The 12530-nt window shown below is 44.7% G+C and overlaps 1 protein-coding gene across 1 annotated transcript in view; it reads left to right on the top strand.

The window, feature by feature from the left end:
• Nucleotides 1-242: 242 nt before the first annotated feature.
• LOC108517660 (nuclear pore membrane glycoprotein 210-like) overlaps nt 243-12530 on the top strand; it is a gene marked incomplete at its 3' end in the record, with an annotated part of 78048 nt that continues 65760 nt past the window's right edge. The window contains 4 exon segments of the mRNA XM_017855749.1: nt 243-548; nt 2816-2952; nt 9451-9582; nt 11802-11895. Coding sequence (XP_017711238.1) covers nt 346-548; nt 2816-2952; nt 9451-9582; nt 11802-11895 — 566 coding nt within the window.

Genomic DNA, 12530 nt, shown 5'->3' with positions numbered 1-12530 from the left:
TCCTGGCTAACACGGTGAAACCCCGTCTCTACTAAAAATACAAAAAACTAGCCGGGCGAGGTGGCGGGCGCCTGTAGTCCCAGCTATTCGGAAGGCTGAGGCAGGAGAATAGCGTAGACCCGGGAGGCGGAGCTTGCAGTGAGCTGAGATCCGACCACTGCACTCCCGCCTGAGAGACAGAGCCAGACTCCGTCTCAAAAAAAAAAAAAAGAAAAGAAAATGCCCACACTTCGGAGCAAGAAGCAGGTCCCATCCCCCTCTGCTGACGTCACGCCTGTGGATTGGCTGATGGAGCTGTGAGCTCGGCTGTTGTTGAGCCGGGGGAACCGAAACTTGGCAGTCGCCATGACTGGCTGTCCGGCGTCATCAAGCTACCGAGGCTTCAAGCCCTTTTTCTTCTTGCCTCTACACCGCCTCCTGTTGTTGTTTCTGGTTTTGCTTGGGACCCTGGCCAACAAACTTAACGTGCCACAGGTGTTGCTACCCTTCGGCCAAGAGCCAGGCCGGGTGCCTTTCCTGCTGGAGGCGCAGCGAGGCTGCTACACTTGGTGAGCGGTGGTGGGTGACAAGGATATGCACCCTCACCATCCAGTAAGGGTGAGAGGGGTTCCCTCTGTAAGATCCCACAGGAAAACCGTGTGGGGCCACGTGAAGGGGCCTAGCCGATAGGGAAGGAGAGTGTGATGTCAGTGAAGGTGGCGAGGAGCAGACTCTTGGGCGTGGCGTGTCCTACTCATGTGGTATATCCTCCAGCTGTGTGACGATCTTCCACACGTGTGAGGAATTCTCGGGATGTGGGACTGGCCTTTTCTCTGTGTGTTGGGAAGGGGTGGTCACTAGGAGTAGCCGTCAGGGTAAAGGGAAGCCCAGTGTTGGAGGCGACAGGTACTGATGACTTACAATGTAAACAACTAGAGTAAGAGGAAGTTCCCCATATCTGAGGAAATTTCTATAGGAACAGGAAAACTTGGGGTGCGAAGGATCCCCACGAACTATAGATGACCCATTCAATGTGAGAAGGACTTAAAACACAACAGCCAAGTATTGGGGGTTAACTAAGCACTTTGCATGTATTAACTCATTTGCTTTTTACAGTCTTGTGAAGTAAGTACTATTATTCCCATTTCACAGAGGAGGAAAGTGAGGCCCAGAGACTATGAAGTGTAAACTTCTGGCAATGTGAGAAGATTCATCGTGGGTGGAGATGAGATCTGTCTGTATTATCAAAATTGCCCCATTTATAAAAGGGTACCCACTTGAAGTGTGAGGACAGGGGGTACACACAACTCCGGGATAATGACTTCCTGACTGAAGGTGAAGAGACGTGATTTTCTGGTGTGAGAGGACCCAATGATGGGTTATGTGGTTGCCTAAGGTGTGAGAGAACCTAACTGAAGTGAGCTTCAGGATGCCAGTGCATTCATCCTAGATGGAGTAGATACCCCTTTGCCATCTCCTAGAAGAAGCAATGAGGTTCGTTCAGAGTGTAAATTCACCTCTCATTGTATGAGGAAGTATAAGGAAAGTGGGCTTGTAAGATGATCCAGTGTGATGTGTGTGTTTCCTGACTGTGAGGGCGATGCAAGGCATCTTTCCAGTATTGAAAGCCATTTCTTCTATCGCACCAAAAATATTAATGAGGCCAGGCATGGTGGCTCACGACTGTAATCCCAGCACTTAGGGAGGCCAAGGTAGTAGGATTACTTGAGGCCAGGAGTTTGAGACCAGCCTGATCAACATAGTGAGACCCTGTATCTGTTTAAAATAAAAACATTCAGCTGGGTGCAGTGGCTCACGCGTGTAATCCCAGCACTTTGGGAGGCCGAGGCAGGCAGATCGCTTGAAGTCAGGAATTCAAGACCAGCCTGGCCAACATGATGAAAGCCCGTCCCTACTAAAAATACAAAAATTAGCCGGGCATGATGGTAGGCACCTGTAATCTTAGCTACTTGAGAGACTGAGGCAGGAGAATCGCTTGAACCCTGGAGGCGAAAGTTGCAGTGAGCTGAGATTGCCCTGCTGCACTCCAGTTTGGGCGGCAAAGTGACTCCATCTCAAAAACATAATAATAAATAAAAATAAAACATTTATGAATGTTTTTGGTATTTCAAGTTGGACTCACACCTCATAATTTAGACAACTTTTCCATCCTAGATATCAGCATCCTGGTTTCTAGGATTGAAGGAAACTTTCCTCAGAGTATGAGAAAGTCCTGTCTCATTACTAGAAACACATCAGTCCTATTTCTGCATACTGAAGGAAGAATATAACAATCTTTAAAAAAAAATATTGCCGGGCGCGGTGGCTCAAGCCTGTAATCCCAGCACTTTGGGAGGCCGAGACGGGCAGATCACGAGGTCAGGAGATCGAGACCATCCTGGCTAACATGGTGAAACCCCGTCTCTACTAAAATACAAAAAAACTAGCCGGGCGAGGTGGCGGGCGCCTGTAGTCCCAGCTACTCAGGAGGCTGAGGCAGGAGAATGGCGTAAACCCAGGAGGCGGAGCTTGCAGTGAGCTGAGATCCGGCCACTGCACTCCAGTCCGGGCGACAGAACGAGACTCCGCCTCAAAAAAAAAAAAAAAAATATTGAGGGAGGGATATTTCTGAGACTTTGCTCAAGGGATCATTGGGAAAGTTCTGATCAATCTCTCACTTTAATCATCACATCCCTAAGCAATGTTCCTGCTTTAAAAAGTGTCATTAACATATACCTGGTAGTATGTAACGTGGAAGAAGGATGAGAATCTATGTTCCACCAAAAGTTAATTTTAACCCACCTATTTCATAGTCTTAAGAATTTTGTTCTGGCAGGCATTCCACCCATCATGATGCAGTTACTGTTGAGCCTTTATATGAAAATGGCACCTTGTGTTCCCAAAAAGCTGTACTCATTGCTGAATCTACGCAACCGATACGCCTCAGCAGTATTATTCTTGCTCGAGAAATAGGTATGTCGAGAGCAAAAACACTATCACTTCGTCTGGGGTAGAATAATCTGGTATTTTGTATAGATGGTTAACACAAATGGTGTTGGCTTCAAATGATTAAGAGGGAGAATAATGATTCCTAGCCAGCTGCAGTGGCTTACGCCTTTAATCCCAGCACTTTGGGAGGCTGAGACAGAAAGATTTCTTGAGCTCAAGAGTTCAAGAACAGTCTGGGTAACAAATGGGGACTTGTCTCTAAAAAAAAAAAAAAAAAAATTATGGCGGGTAGTGGTGGCTCAAGCCTGTAATCCCCCCACTTTGGGAAGCTGAGGTGGGTGGATCACCTGAGGTCAGGAGTTCGAGACCAGCCTGGCCAACATGGTGAAACCTCGTCTCTACTAAAAATATAAAACAATTAGCCGGGCATGATGGTGCACGCCTGTAGTCCCAGCTACTCAGGGAGGCTAAGGCGGGAGAATTGCTTGAACCCAGGAGACAGAGGTTGCAGTGAGCCAAGATCACGCCACTGCACTCCAGCCTGGGCGACAGAGGGAGATTCCATCTCAATAAAATGAAATAAAATTAAAATAAAATGAAAATGAAGAGTATTAGGCAGGATTTTCTTTCTTTTCTTTTCTTTTCTTTTTATTGATGGAGTTTCACTTTTGTTGCCCAGGCTGGAGTACAATGGCACCATCTCGGCTCACTGCAGCCTCTGCCTCCTGGGTTCAAGTGATTCTCCTGCCTCAGCCTCCCGAGTAGCTGGGATTACAGACATGTGCCACCACTCCCAGCTAATTTTGTATTTTTAGTAGAGACGAGGTTTCTCCATGTTGATCAGGCTCATCTCGAACTCCCAACCTCAGGTGATCCGCCCACCTCAGCCTCCCAAAGTGCTGGGATTACAGGTGTGAGCCACCACACTCAGCCTTGCCCCACTCACTTTTTGTAGAGGTGGGGGTTTCACCATGTTGCCTAGGCTGGTCTCAAACTCTTGGACCTAAGCAATCCACCCACCTGGGCCTTTCAAAGTGCTGGGATTACAGCCATGAGCCACCACACCCAGCTGAGAGCATAATTTTAGGTGAAAAAGCTTACAGGGCAGATGAAGAAAAGGTCTGGACAACTGAAATATACCTGAAGTAATGTGGAGCTGTAAATAAAAATATGTTATATTATTTAATAAAGTTGTATTCTCTTCACTTTAAAAGTTAAATGTTTGGTATTTCTCCTAATCATTCTAAATTTACTTGTAAATCATCCAAAGTAATTCCATTTATTTATTATTTATTTTTATTTTTTGGGACAGGGTTTCACTGTCGCCCAGGCTGGAGTTCAGTGGCACAAACGTGGCTCATTGCAGCCATGACCTCCTGGGCTCGAGCGATTCCCCTACTTCAGCCTCCGGAGTAGCTGGGACTACGGGGGGCACCACCAGGCCTGGCTAATTTTTTTTATTTTTTGTAGGGATATGGTGGTGGGGTTGCTCAGGCTGGTCTTGAACTCTTGGGCTCAAGCAATCCTGCTTCAGCTTCCCAAAGTGTTGAGCTTATAGGCGTGGGCCATTGTACTGGGCATTTGTTTTCTTTATGGCCAATGACCTTGTATTGAAAAGTTTTCTAGGCTGGGCGCAGTGGCTCATGCCTGTAATCCCAGCACTTTGGGAGGCCAAGGCGGGTGGATCACCTGAGGTCAAGAGGTCGAGACCAGCCTGCGCAACATGGTGAAACCCCGTCTCTACTAAAAATGCAAAAATTAGCTGGGTGTGGTGGTGGGCGCCTATAATTCCAGCTACTTGGGAGGCTGAGGCAGGAGAATCGCTTCAGCCCGGGAGGTGGAGGTTGCAGTGAGCCAAAATGGCATCACTGCACTCCAGCCTGTGCGACAAGAGCGAAACTACTTCTCAGGAAAAAAAAAAGAAAAAGAAAAGTTTTCTGCTGTTGAAGTAGTCAGATGAGTAAGCATTGTGTGCACAAGGCTTTTTATATTTTTATGTAAGGTCACAGCTGCTTCTGTTTGCCATTGTGCTACACATTTCTCTACTGAAAAGGGGGCTTTAATTTCTCATTTGACAAGTGCTAGATTATCCAGTGCCTGATTATCAAGTTATGGATTACCTAAACTTAGCCTCCCTCCCTTCCTTCCTTCCTTTGCCTTCCTGGAACACTTCCTTAGTGGTAATTCTACCAGCAGATCCTGTGAGATTTCAACTTACCTTGTTGTTTTTTGTTCACAGACCCCATGTCTTCGTCTTTAAGTTTTTTAACTTGGGGTTCTGTTTGTCAGTTAAATGTTAATCAAGTAGAAGGCTAACTGAATTTTAAAACTTTTAAATTTAAAAATGATTTTAGATTTACAAAAGAGATGTAAAGATAATACAGAAAGTTCCCATATACCCTTTACCCAGTTTGCCCTAATGTTTCACTAATCTTCTCTAGGATTCAATGAAAGACACCACATCGCTAAACTAAGTTGTCATGTTTCCTTTGTCTCCTCCAATCTGTGAGTTTCTCAGTCACTTTTCTCTTGAGACAGAGTCTGTCTCTGTCACCCAGGCTGGAGTGCACTGGCACTATCGGGGCTCACTGCAACCTTTGCTTCCAGGTTTCAAGTGATCTGCCCACCTCAACCTCCCTAGTAGCTGGGACTGCAGGCACACAATACCTTGCCCAGCTAATTTTTGTAAAGATGGGGTGTCACCATGTTCAGCCTTTCAGTCACTTTTGATGCTTTTTTTTTGTTTTTTTCTGAGACACAGTCTTGCCCTGTTTCCCAGGCTAGAGTGCAATGGTGCAATCTCGGCTCACTGCAACCTCTATCTCCCGGGTTCAAGCGATTCTCCTGCCTCAACCTCCTGAGTAGCTGGGATTACAGGCGTGTGCCACCATACCCAGCTAATTTTTTGTATTTTTAGTAGAGACGGGGTTTCACCATGTTGGCCATGTTGGCTGGGCTGGTCTCGAACTCCTGACCTAGTGATCCACCCACCTCGGCCCCCCAGAGTGCTGGGATTACGGGTGTGAGCCACCGTGCCCGGCCTTGACATTTAACGAGTATTGGGTGGCCTGGCATGGCTCACCTCTGTAATCCCAGCACTTTGGGAGGCCGAGGCAGGCGGATCATGAGGTCAGGAGTTTGAGACCAGGCTTGCCAACATGGTAAAACCCCATCTCTACTAAAAATACAAAAAATTAGCCAGGCATGGTGGTGTGTGCCTGTAATCCCACTTACTCTGGAGGCTGAGGCACAAGGATTGCTTGAACCCCTGAACCCGAGACAGAGGTTGCAGTGAGCCGGATTGCACCACTACACTGCGACAGAGAGAAGCTTTGTCTAAAACAAAACAAAACAAAACAAAAAACAGTGTTGGGCTGAGGGCACTAGCTCAGGAGGCCTGTAATCCCAGCACTTTGAGAGGCTGAAGCAGGAGGAACACTTGAGCCCAGGAGTTCAAGACGAGCCTGGGCAACATTAGCAAGACCAAGTCTCTACTAAAAAAAAAAAAAGAAAAAATTAGCCAGGCATGATGGTACGTGCCTGTAAACCCAGCTACTCAGGAGGCCAAGGCTGGAGGATTGCTTGAATCCAGGAGTTTGAGGCTGCAGCGAGCCACGATTGAACTGCTGCACTCCAGAGACCTTGTTTAAGGAAAAAAAAAAAAAAGAGTACTGGTCAGATGTTGTATATAGAATGTTTCTCAATTTGGGTTTGTCTAATGTTTTCTCATGATTAGCCTGGGGTTATGGATTTTGAGGGAAAAAACCCACGGAATTGAAGAGCCCTTCCCATTGCATTATTTCAGGGGATTCATGATATCAGCATGATTTATCACTGGTGGTGGTAACCTTGATCACTTGGTTAAGGTGGTATCTGTCAGGTTTCTCCACTGTAAAGTTACCATTTTCGCCTTCGTATATGCTGTTCATTAAAAGTGGCCATGAAGCCTAGCCTACAATTTAAAGGAAGGGGGATTGGCCTGGACAACAAAGTGAGACCCTGTCTCTACAAAAAATTAAAAATTAGCCAGGTGCGGTGGCATGCGCCTATAATCCCAACCACTCAGGAGGCTGAGGTGGGAGGATCACTTGAGCCCAGGAGTTCAAGGCTGCAGTGAGCGATGATTGTGCCACTGATCTCCAGCCTGGGTGACAGAGTGAGACCCTGTTTTTAAAAAAACAAAACAAAAATACAGGAAGGAGAATTAACCTTTGCCTCTTGGAAGGAGGAGTGCCAAAGAATTTGTGCACATGTATTAACCACTACAATAACTAATAAATATTTGATGGAGATACTTTGATGTATCCTGTTTCTCCTTGAAGCTTTGCCCACTGATTTTAGTGTTTATTCACGAGTCTTAGGAATCATAGTACTGTGTTGTTCTTTTTTTTTTTTTTTTTTTTTTTTTTTTTTTTTTTTTTTGAGATGGGATCTTGCTCTTGCAGTGGCATGGACTCAGCTCACTGCAACTTTGACCACCCAGGCTCAAGCGATTCTTCCACCTCAGCCTCCCAAGTAGCTGGGACTATAGATGTGTGCCACCACACCTGGCTAGATTCTTTTTATTATTTGTAGACATGAGGAGGTCTCACTATGTTGCCCAGGCTGATCTTGAACTCCTGGGCTCAAGGGATTTCCCTCATATCTTCTATACTTATTAACTAGTATTCTTCTGAAAGAAAGATGTCCTACATCTTACAAATAGCTTCTTCCCAGTTAATTTATTCAATTATATATGTCAGTATGGGTTCATGAGTATTTATTTAATTTTGGGCCTATATTTCAGTATTATAATTTATTCTGCTATTCCAGTTTTCCAGCTTTGGCCATTGGGGCTCTTTCAGGTTGGCTCCTATGTCCTTTGGACTTGCCCTTACCTTTTCTTTAATTTTTGTGACTGATTGATTGATTGTACTTTCTTACTTTTCAGTTCTATGAGATGGGCCAGGGTCATCTTAGCCATTTCTTCAAGGAGTCCTGGTTCTTTATATTAAAGAATTATATTTAGTGCCTGTAATCTCAGCAGTTTGGGAGGCTGAGGTAGGAGGATCGCTTGAGGTCAGGTGTTCTAGACTAGCCTGGGTAATGTAGCAAGACTCCATCTCAACAACAACAAGAATTATATTTAGAAACCAAGATCTGGGTGCCAGTGTGCTTGTTGCTACTGGTGTATCCACTGCTTCTAGGCCCTCTCAGCAAACATAACTAGGAAATACATGTATATATGCTAACTCATGTATATACATATATCTACACTTATAGATAGATATCTGCATAGATACTAAAATAAACGAGCTCATACTGATATCTTCAATTCTAATCTTGGATCTTAGGGCTTATTCTAGCCTTCCCACCTTGCTTATTTTAACTTCTGTCTCTGACAGGGAGAAAACTGATTTTCATTACCTATGATGTATTTACTTATTTGTTCAATTCTATTGTCTATATAAAGTAGTTTTGGTCGCGCACAGTGGCTCACGCCTGTAATCCCAGCACTTTGGGAGGCCGAGGTGGGCAAATCACAAAGTCAGGAGATCGAGATCATCCTGGCTAACTCGGTGAAACCCCATACCTACTAAAAATACAAAAAACTAGCCGGGCGTGGTGGTGGGCACCTGTAGTCCCAGCTACTCAGGAGGCTGAGCCAGGAGAATGGCATGAACCTGGGAGGCGGAGCTTGCAGTGAGCTGAGATGGTGCCACTGCACTCCAGCCTGGGCGACAGAGTGAGACTCTGTCTCAAAAAAAAAAAAGTAGTTTCAGGATGAGTAATTCAATTTTTAATATTTCTTTGAAAGGAAGCATACCATTTCCTGAAATAAGCATATTTTAGTGTACCTTAGCCCTTGTTGAGGGGCATTTACCTGTATTATCTGATTAACATTCTCCTTTGTTTTTTTTTCAATGTTTAGTTTTTTTTTTTTTGTAGACAGAATCTCGCTCTGGCTGGAGGGCAGTGGCATGATCTCAACTCACTGCAACCTCTGTCTCCTGGGTTCATGCCATTCTCCTGCCTCAGCCTCCCGAGTAGCTGGGGCTACAGGTGCCCGCCACCTCGCCAGGATAATTTTTTTGTATTTTTAGTAGAGACGGGGTTTCACCATGTTAGCCAGGATGGTCTTGATCTCCTGACCTCGTGATCCAACCGCCTTGGCCTCCCAAAGTGCTGGGATTACAGGCATGAGCCACTGTGCCCAGCCTATTATTCGCTATTTTGAAATTTTTATTTGTTATCAGGATCTTGAAGAATTTGGAGAAAAAGGTTGAAATTTTATTTTCTCATTTTCCATGGATGTGTAAAACATCATCATAGATCAGTGTTTTGGAATCTCTGGTCTAGTGCCTCTTGTTATAAAGAAAGGCTCTTATATATCTTGTTATTATGCTATTTTCTTCCATAGGTAAAAGCAGCTGTCATAGTCTTTCTTTTTCATAATCTTTAGAATGCAGTTTTGAGTATTTGAGGCATTTAATAGATTCATGACCTATTGAATTAAATACTCAGTTTTTGGGTTCATTGTAGTGACTGACCATGAGCTACGCTGTGACGTTAAGGTTGATGTGATAAACAGCATTGAAATTGTATCTCGGGCCCGGGAACTTTATGTAGATGATTCGCCACTGGAACTGATGGTGAGGGCATTGGATGCTGAAGGTAAAGAACTTCAGAGGATTCAACAAAATTACCTAAAATAAAGTAATATCCCTTTATGTTTAGCACTTGGAAACAAAAACTTGAGTGACAAAAGTAGATTAGAAATAATATCTATTTTCTCATTTGGAGCTCATATAGATGAATAATAATTCTGAGTATAATTTAATGTATTAGCTACACATTTTTATAAAATATTCCTGCTATTGTTAGTTATCTGAGAACTTTTCGTTTCTTTTTTTTTTGGCGTGTTGGGGACGGAGTTTTGCTCTTGTTGCCCAGGCTGGAGTGCAACAGCGTGATCTTGGCTCACTGCAACCTCTGCCTCCCGAGTTCAAGCATTTCTCCTGCTTCAGCTTCCTGGGTAGCTGGGATTACAGGCCTGTGCCACCACTCCAGGCTAATTTTGTATTTTTGGTAGAGACGGGGTTTTACCATGTTGGTCAAGCTGGTCTCAAACTCCTGACCTCAGGTGCTCCACCCACCTCAGCCTCCCAAAGTGCTGGGATTACAGGCGTGAACCACCACACCTGGCCATTTTCTTTTTTTTTGAGATGGAGTCTCGCTCTGTTGCCTAGGCTTGAGTATAGTGGTGTGACCGTGGCTCACTTTAACCTCTGCCCTCCGGGTTCAGGAGATTCTTGTGCCTCAGCCTCCCGAGTAGCTGGGAATACAGGCGCGCGCCACCATGCTCGTTAATGTTTGTATTTTTAATGGAGATGGGTTTCACCATGTTGACCAGGCTGGTCTCGAACTCCTGCCCTCAAGTGATCTGCCCGCCTCAGCCTCCCAAAGTGTTGGGATTACAGGCGTGAGCCACAACGCCGGCCTCAGAACTTTTCTTAGATATCCAATCTATTACTGAGCTTCTGCTGATGGCCCCTACATCAACAATTAAGAACATTTTTTGGAATTTATTGCTAGCTCTGTTTGATCAATCCACTTTCTATAGATCAGGAGAATTAAATGGAAATCTGTAAAAAGTTACAATCTTGATCTAATCTTTAATGCTTTTAATACTATATACTATATTAATTCTATAATGTGGTATTAAAAACATTTAGGTGGTAAAAAAAAAAATTTAAGTGGGACATGGTGACTCATGCTTATAATTCTAGCACTTTGGGAGGCCGAGGTTGAAGTATCCTGTGAGGCCAAGTTTCCCATGGTTGATTAAAAAAAAAATTATAATGTATTGCCACTTTCTTTTTTTTTTTTTTTTGAGATGGAGTCTCGCTCTGTTGCCCAGGCTGGAGTGCAGTGGCTGGATCTCAGCTCACTGCAAGCTCCGCCTCCCAGGTTTACGCCATTCTCCTGCCTCAGCCTCCTGAGTAGCTGGGACTACAGGCGCCTGTCACCTCGCCCGGGTAGTTTTTTTGTATTTTTTAGTAAAGATGGGGTTTCACCATGTTAGCCAAGGTGGTCTCGATCTCCTGACCTCGTGATCCGCCCGTCTTGGCCTCCCAAAGTTCTGGGATTACAGGCTTGAGCCACCACGCCCAGCCTGTATTGCCACTTTCTTTGCAAATTATTTGAGTGATTTGTTTTTTTAATTTGAAAAATGAACTATTCTGGAAGGTTTTTTTTCTTTTGGATACAGAGTCTGTTGCTCAGGCTGGAGTGCAATGACACAAGCATGGCTCACTGTAGCCTTGACCTCCCAGACTCAAGCAATCCTCCCATCTCCACCTCCTGAGTAGCTAGGACTACAGGTGCAGGCCACCATTCCTGGCTAAGTTTTTATTTTACAGACCAGGTGTCACTATGTTGCCCAGGTTGGTCTCAAACTCCTGGGTTCCAGCGATCCTTCTGCCTTGGCCTCCCAAAGTGTTGGGATTACAGGTACAAGCCATTGCACCTGGCCTGGAAAATTTTTACAAAAATTTGTGCGGAGGGGACCAGGATTAAGGGTGCCTTGTCAGCCATGAGGTGGCCTTTATGTAGAAAAGAACAGAAGGAGCATGGCATAATTATTGTCAGCCAGGAGTTCATCAGCTTGAGTCCTCTTTACTTTCAGACAGCTTGTGCAGCAACATCATTTACTGTTTGTGTTGGGAACTTTCTCATATATATGTTTTAATTCATTAATGATAGTGCTTTCTATTTCTTAATGAAGGAGGCCTCAAAGTAATTTTCTAGTTAGGGTTCCCTTTCTTGTTGTAAATACCTGAATATTTTTAAATATGTGATCCTATCTTGTCTGCTTTTGGCTTGCTGTACAGGAAATACTTTTAGTAGTTTGGCAGGGATGATGTTTGAGTGGAGCATTGCCCAGGACAACGAGTCAGCCAGAGAAGAACTGTCCAGCAAAATTAGGTAAACTTGAAACCAAACATAAATCACCTGACTATGAAGAAGACAGCTGCCATTAAGTGGCATGCTGAACAAGCAACCATTTTTGTGGACTTTGATGATCTTACTGTCTTCACTTTTTTGAAACTGATAAATTACTAAGGGAAATGTCTTTGATAGAATGAAATATGACATAGATGTAGGTATCTTTATGATCAATTAATCTGAGTTATTATGGAGGAGTTCATGGGCTAAGTACTACACAATTATTTGAGCCAGGTGTATCTTCTGGCAGTTCTTTTTATTCAAGTTACCTGCACATGCTGAAGTAGAGGGAGAAGGATGATAGTATGAAATTTTGTCTTCAGGGCCGGGCACGGTGGCTCAAGCCTGTAATCCCAGCACTTTGGGAGGCCGAGACGGGTGGATCACGAGGTCAGGAGATCGAGATCATCCTGGCTAACACGGTGAAACCTCGTCTCTACTAAAAAAAAAATACAAAAAACTAGCCGGGCGAGGTGGCGGGCGCCTGTAGTCCCAGCTACTCGGGAGGCTGAGGCAGGAGAATGGCGTGAACCTGGGAGGCGGAGTTTGCAGTGAGCTGAGATCCGGCCACTGCGCCCCAGCCTGGGCGACAGAGCCAGACTCCGTCTCAAAAA

The sequence above is a fragment of the Rhinopithecus bieti genome, unplaced genomic scaffold (genome assembly GCF_001698545.2).
Source record: "Rhinopithecus bieti isolate Rb0 unplaced genomic scaffold, ASM169854v2 scaffold_3033, whole genome shotgun sequence".
NCBI classification, from domain to species: domain Eukaryota; kingdom Metazoa; phylum Chordata; class Mammalia; order Primates; family Cercopithecidae; genus Rhinopithecus; species Rhinopithecus bieti.
This window is presented reverse-complemented; position numbering and strand designations above follow the sequence as displayed.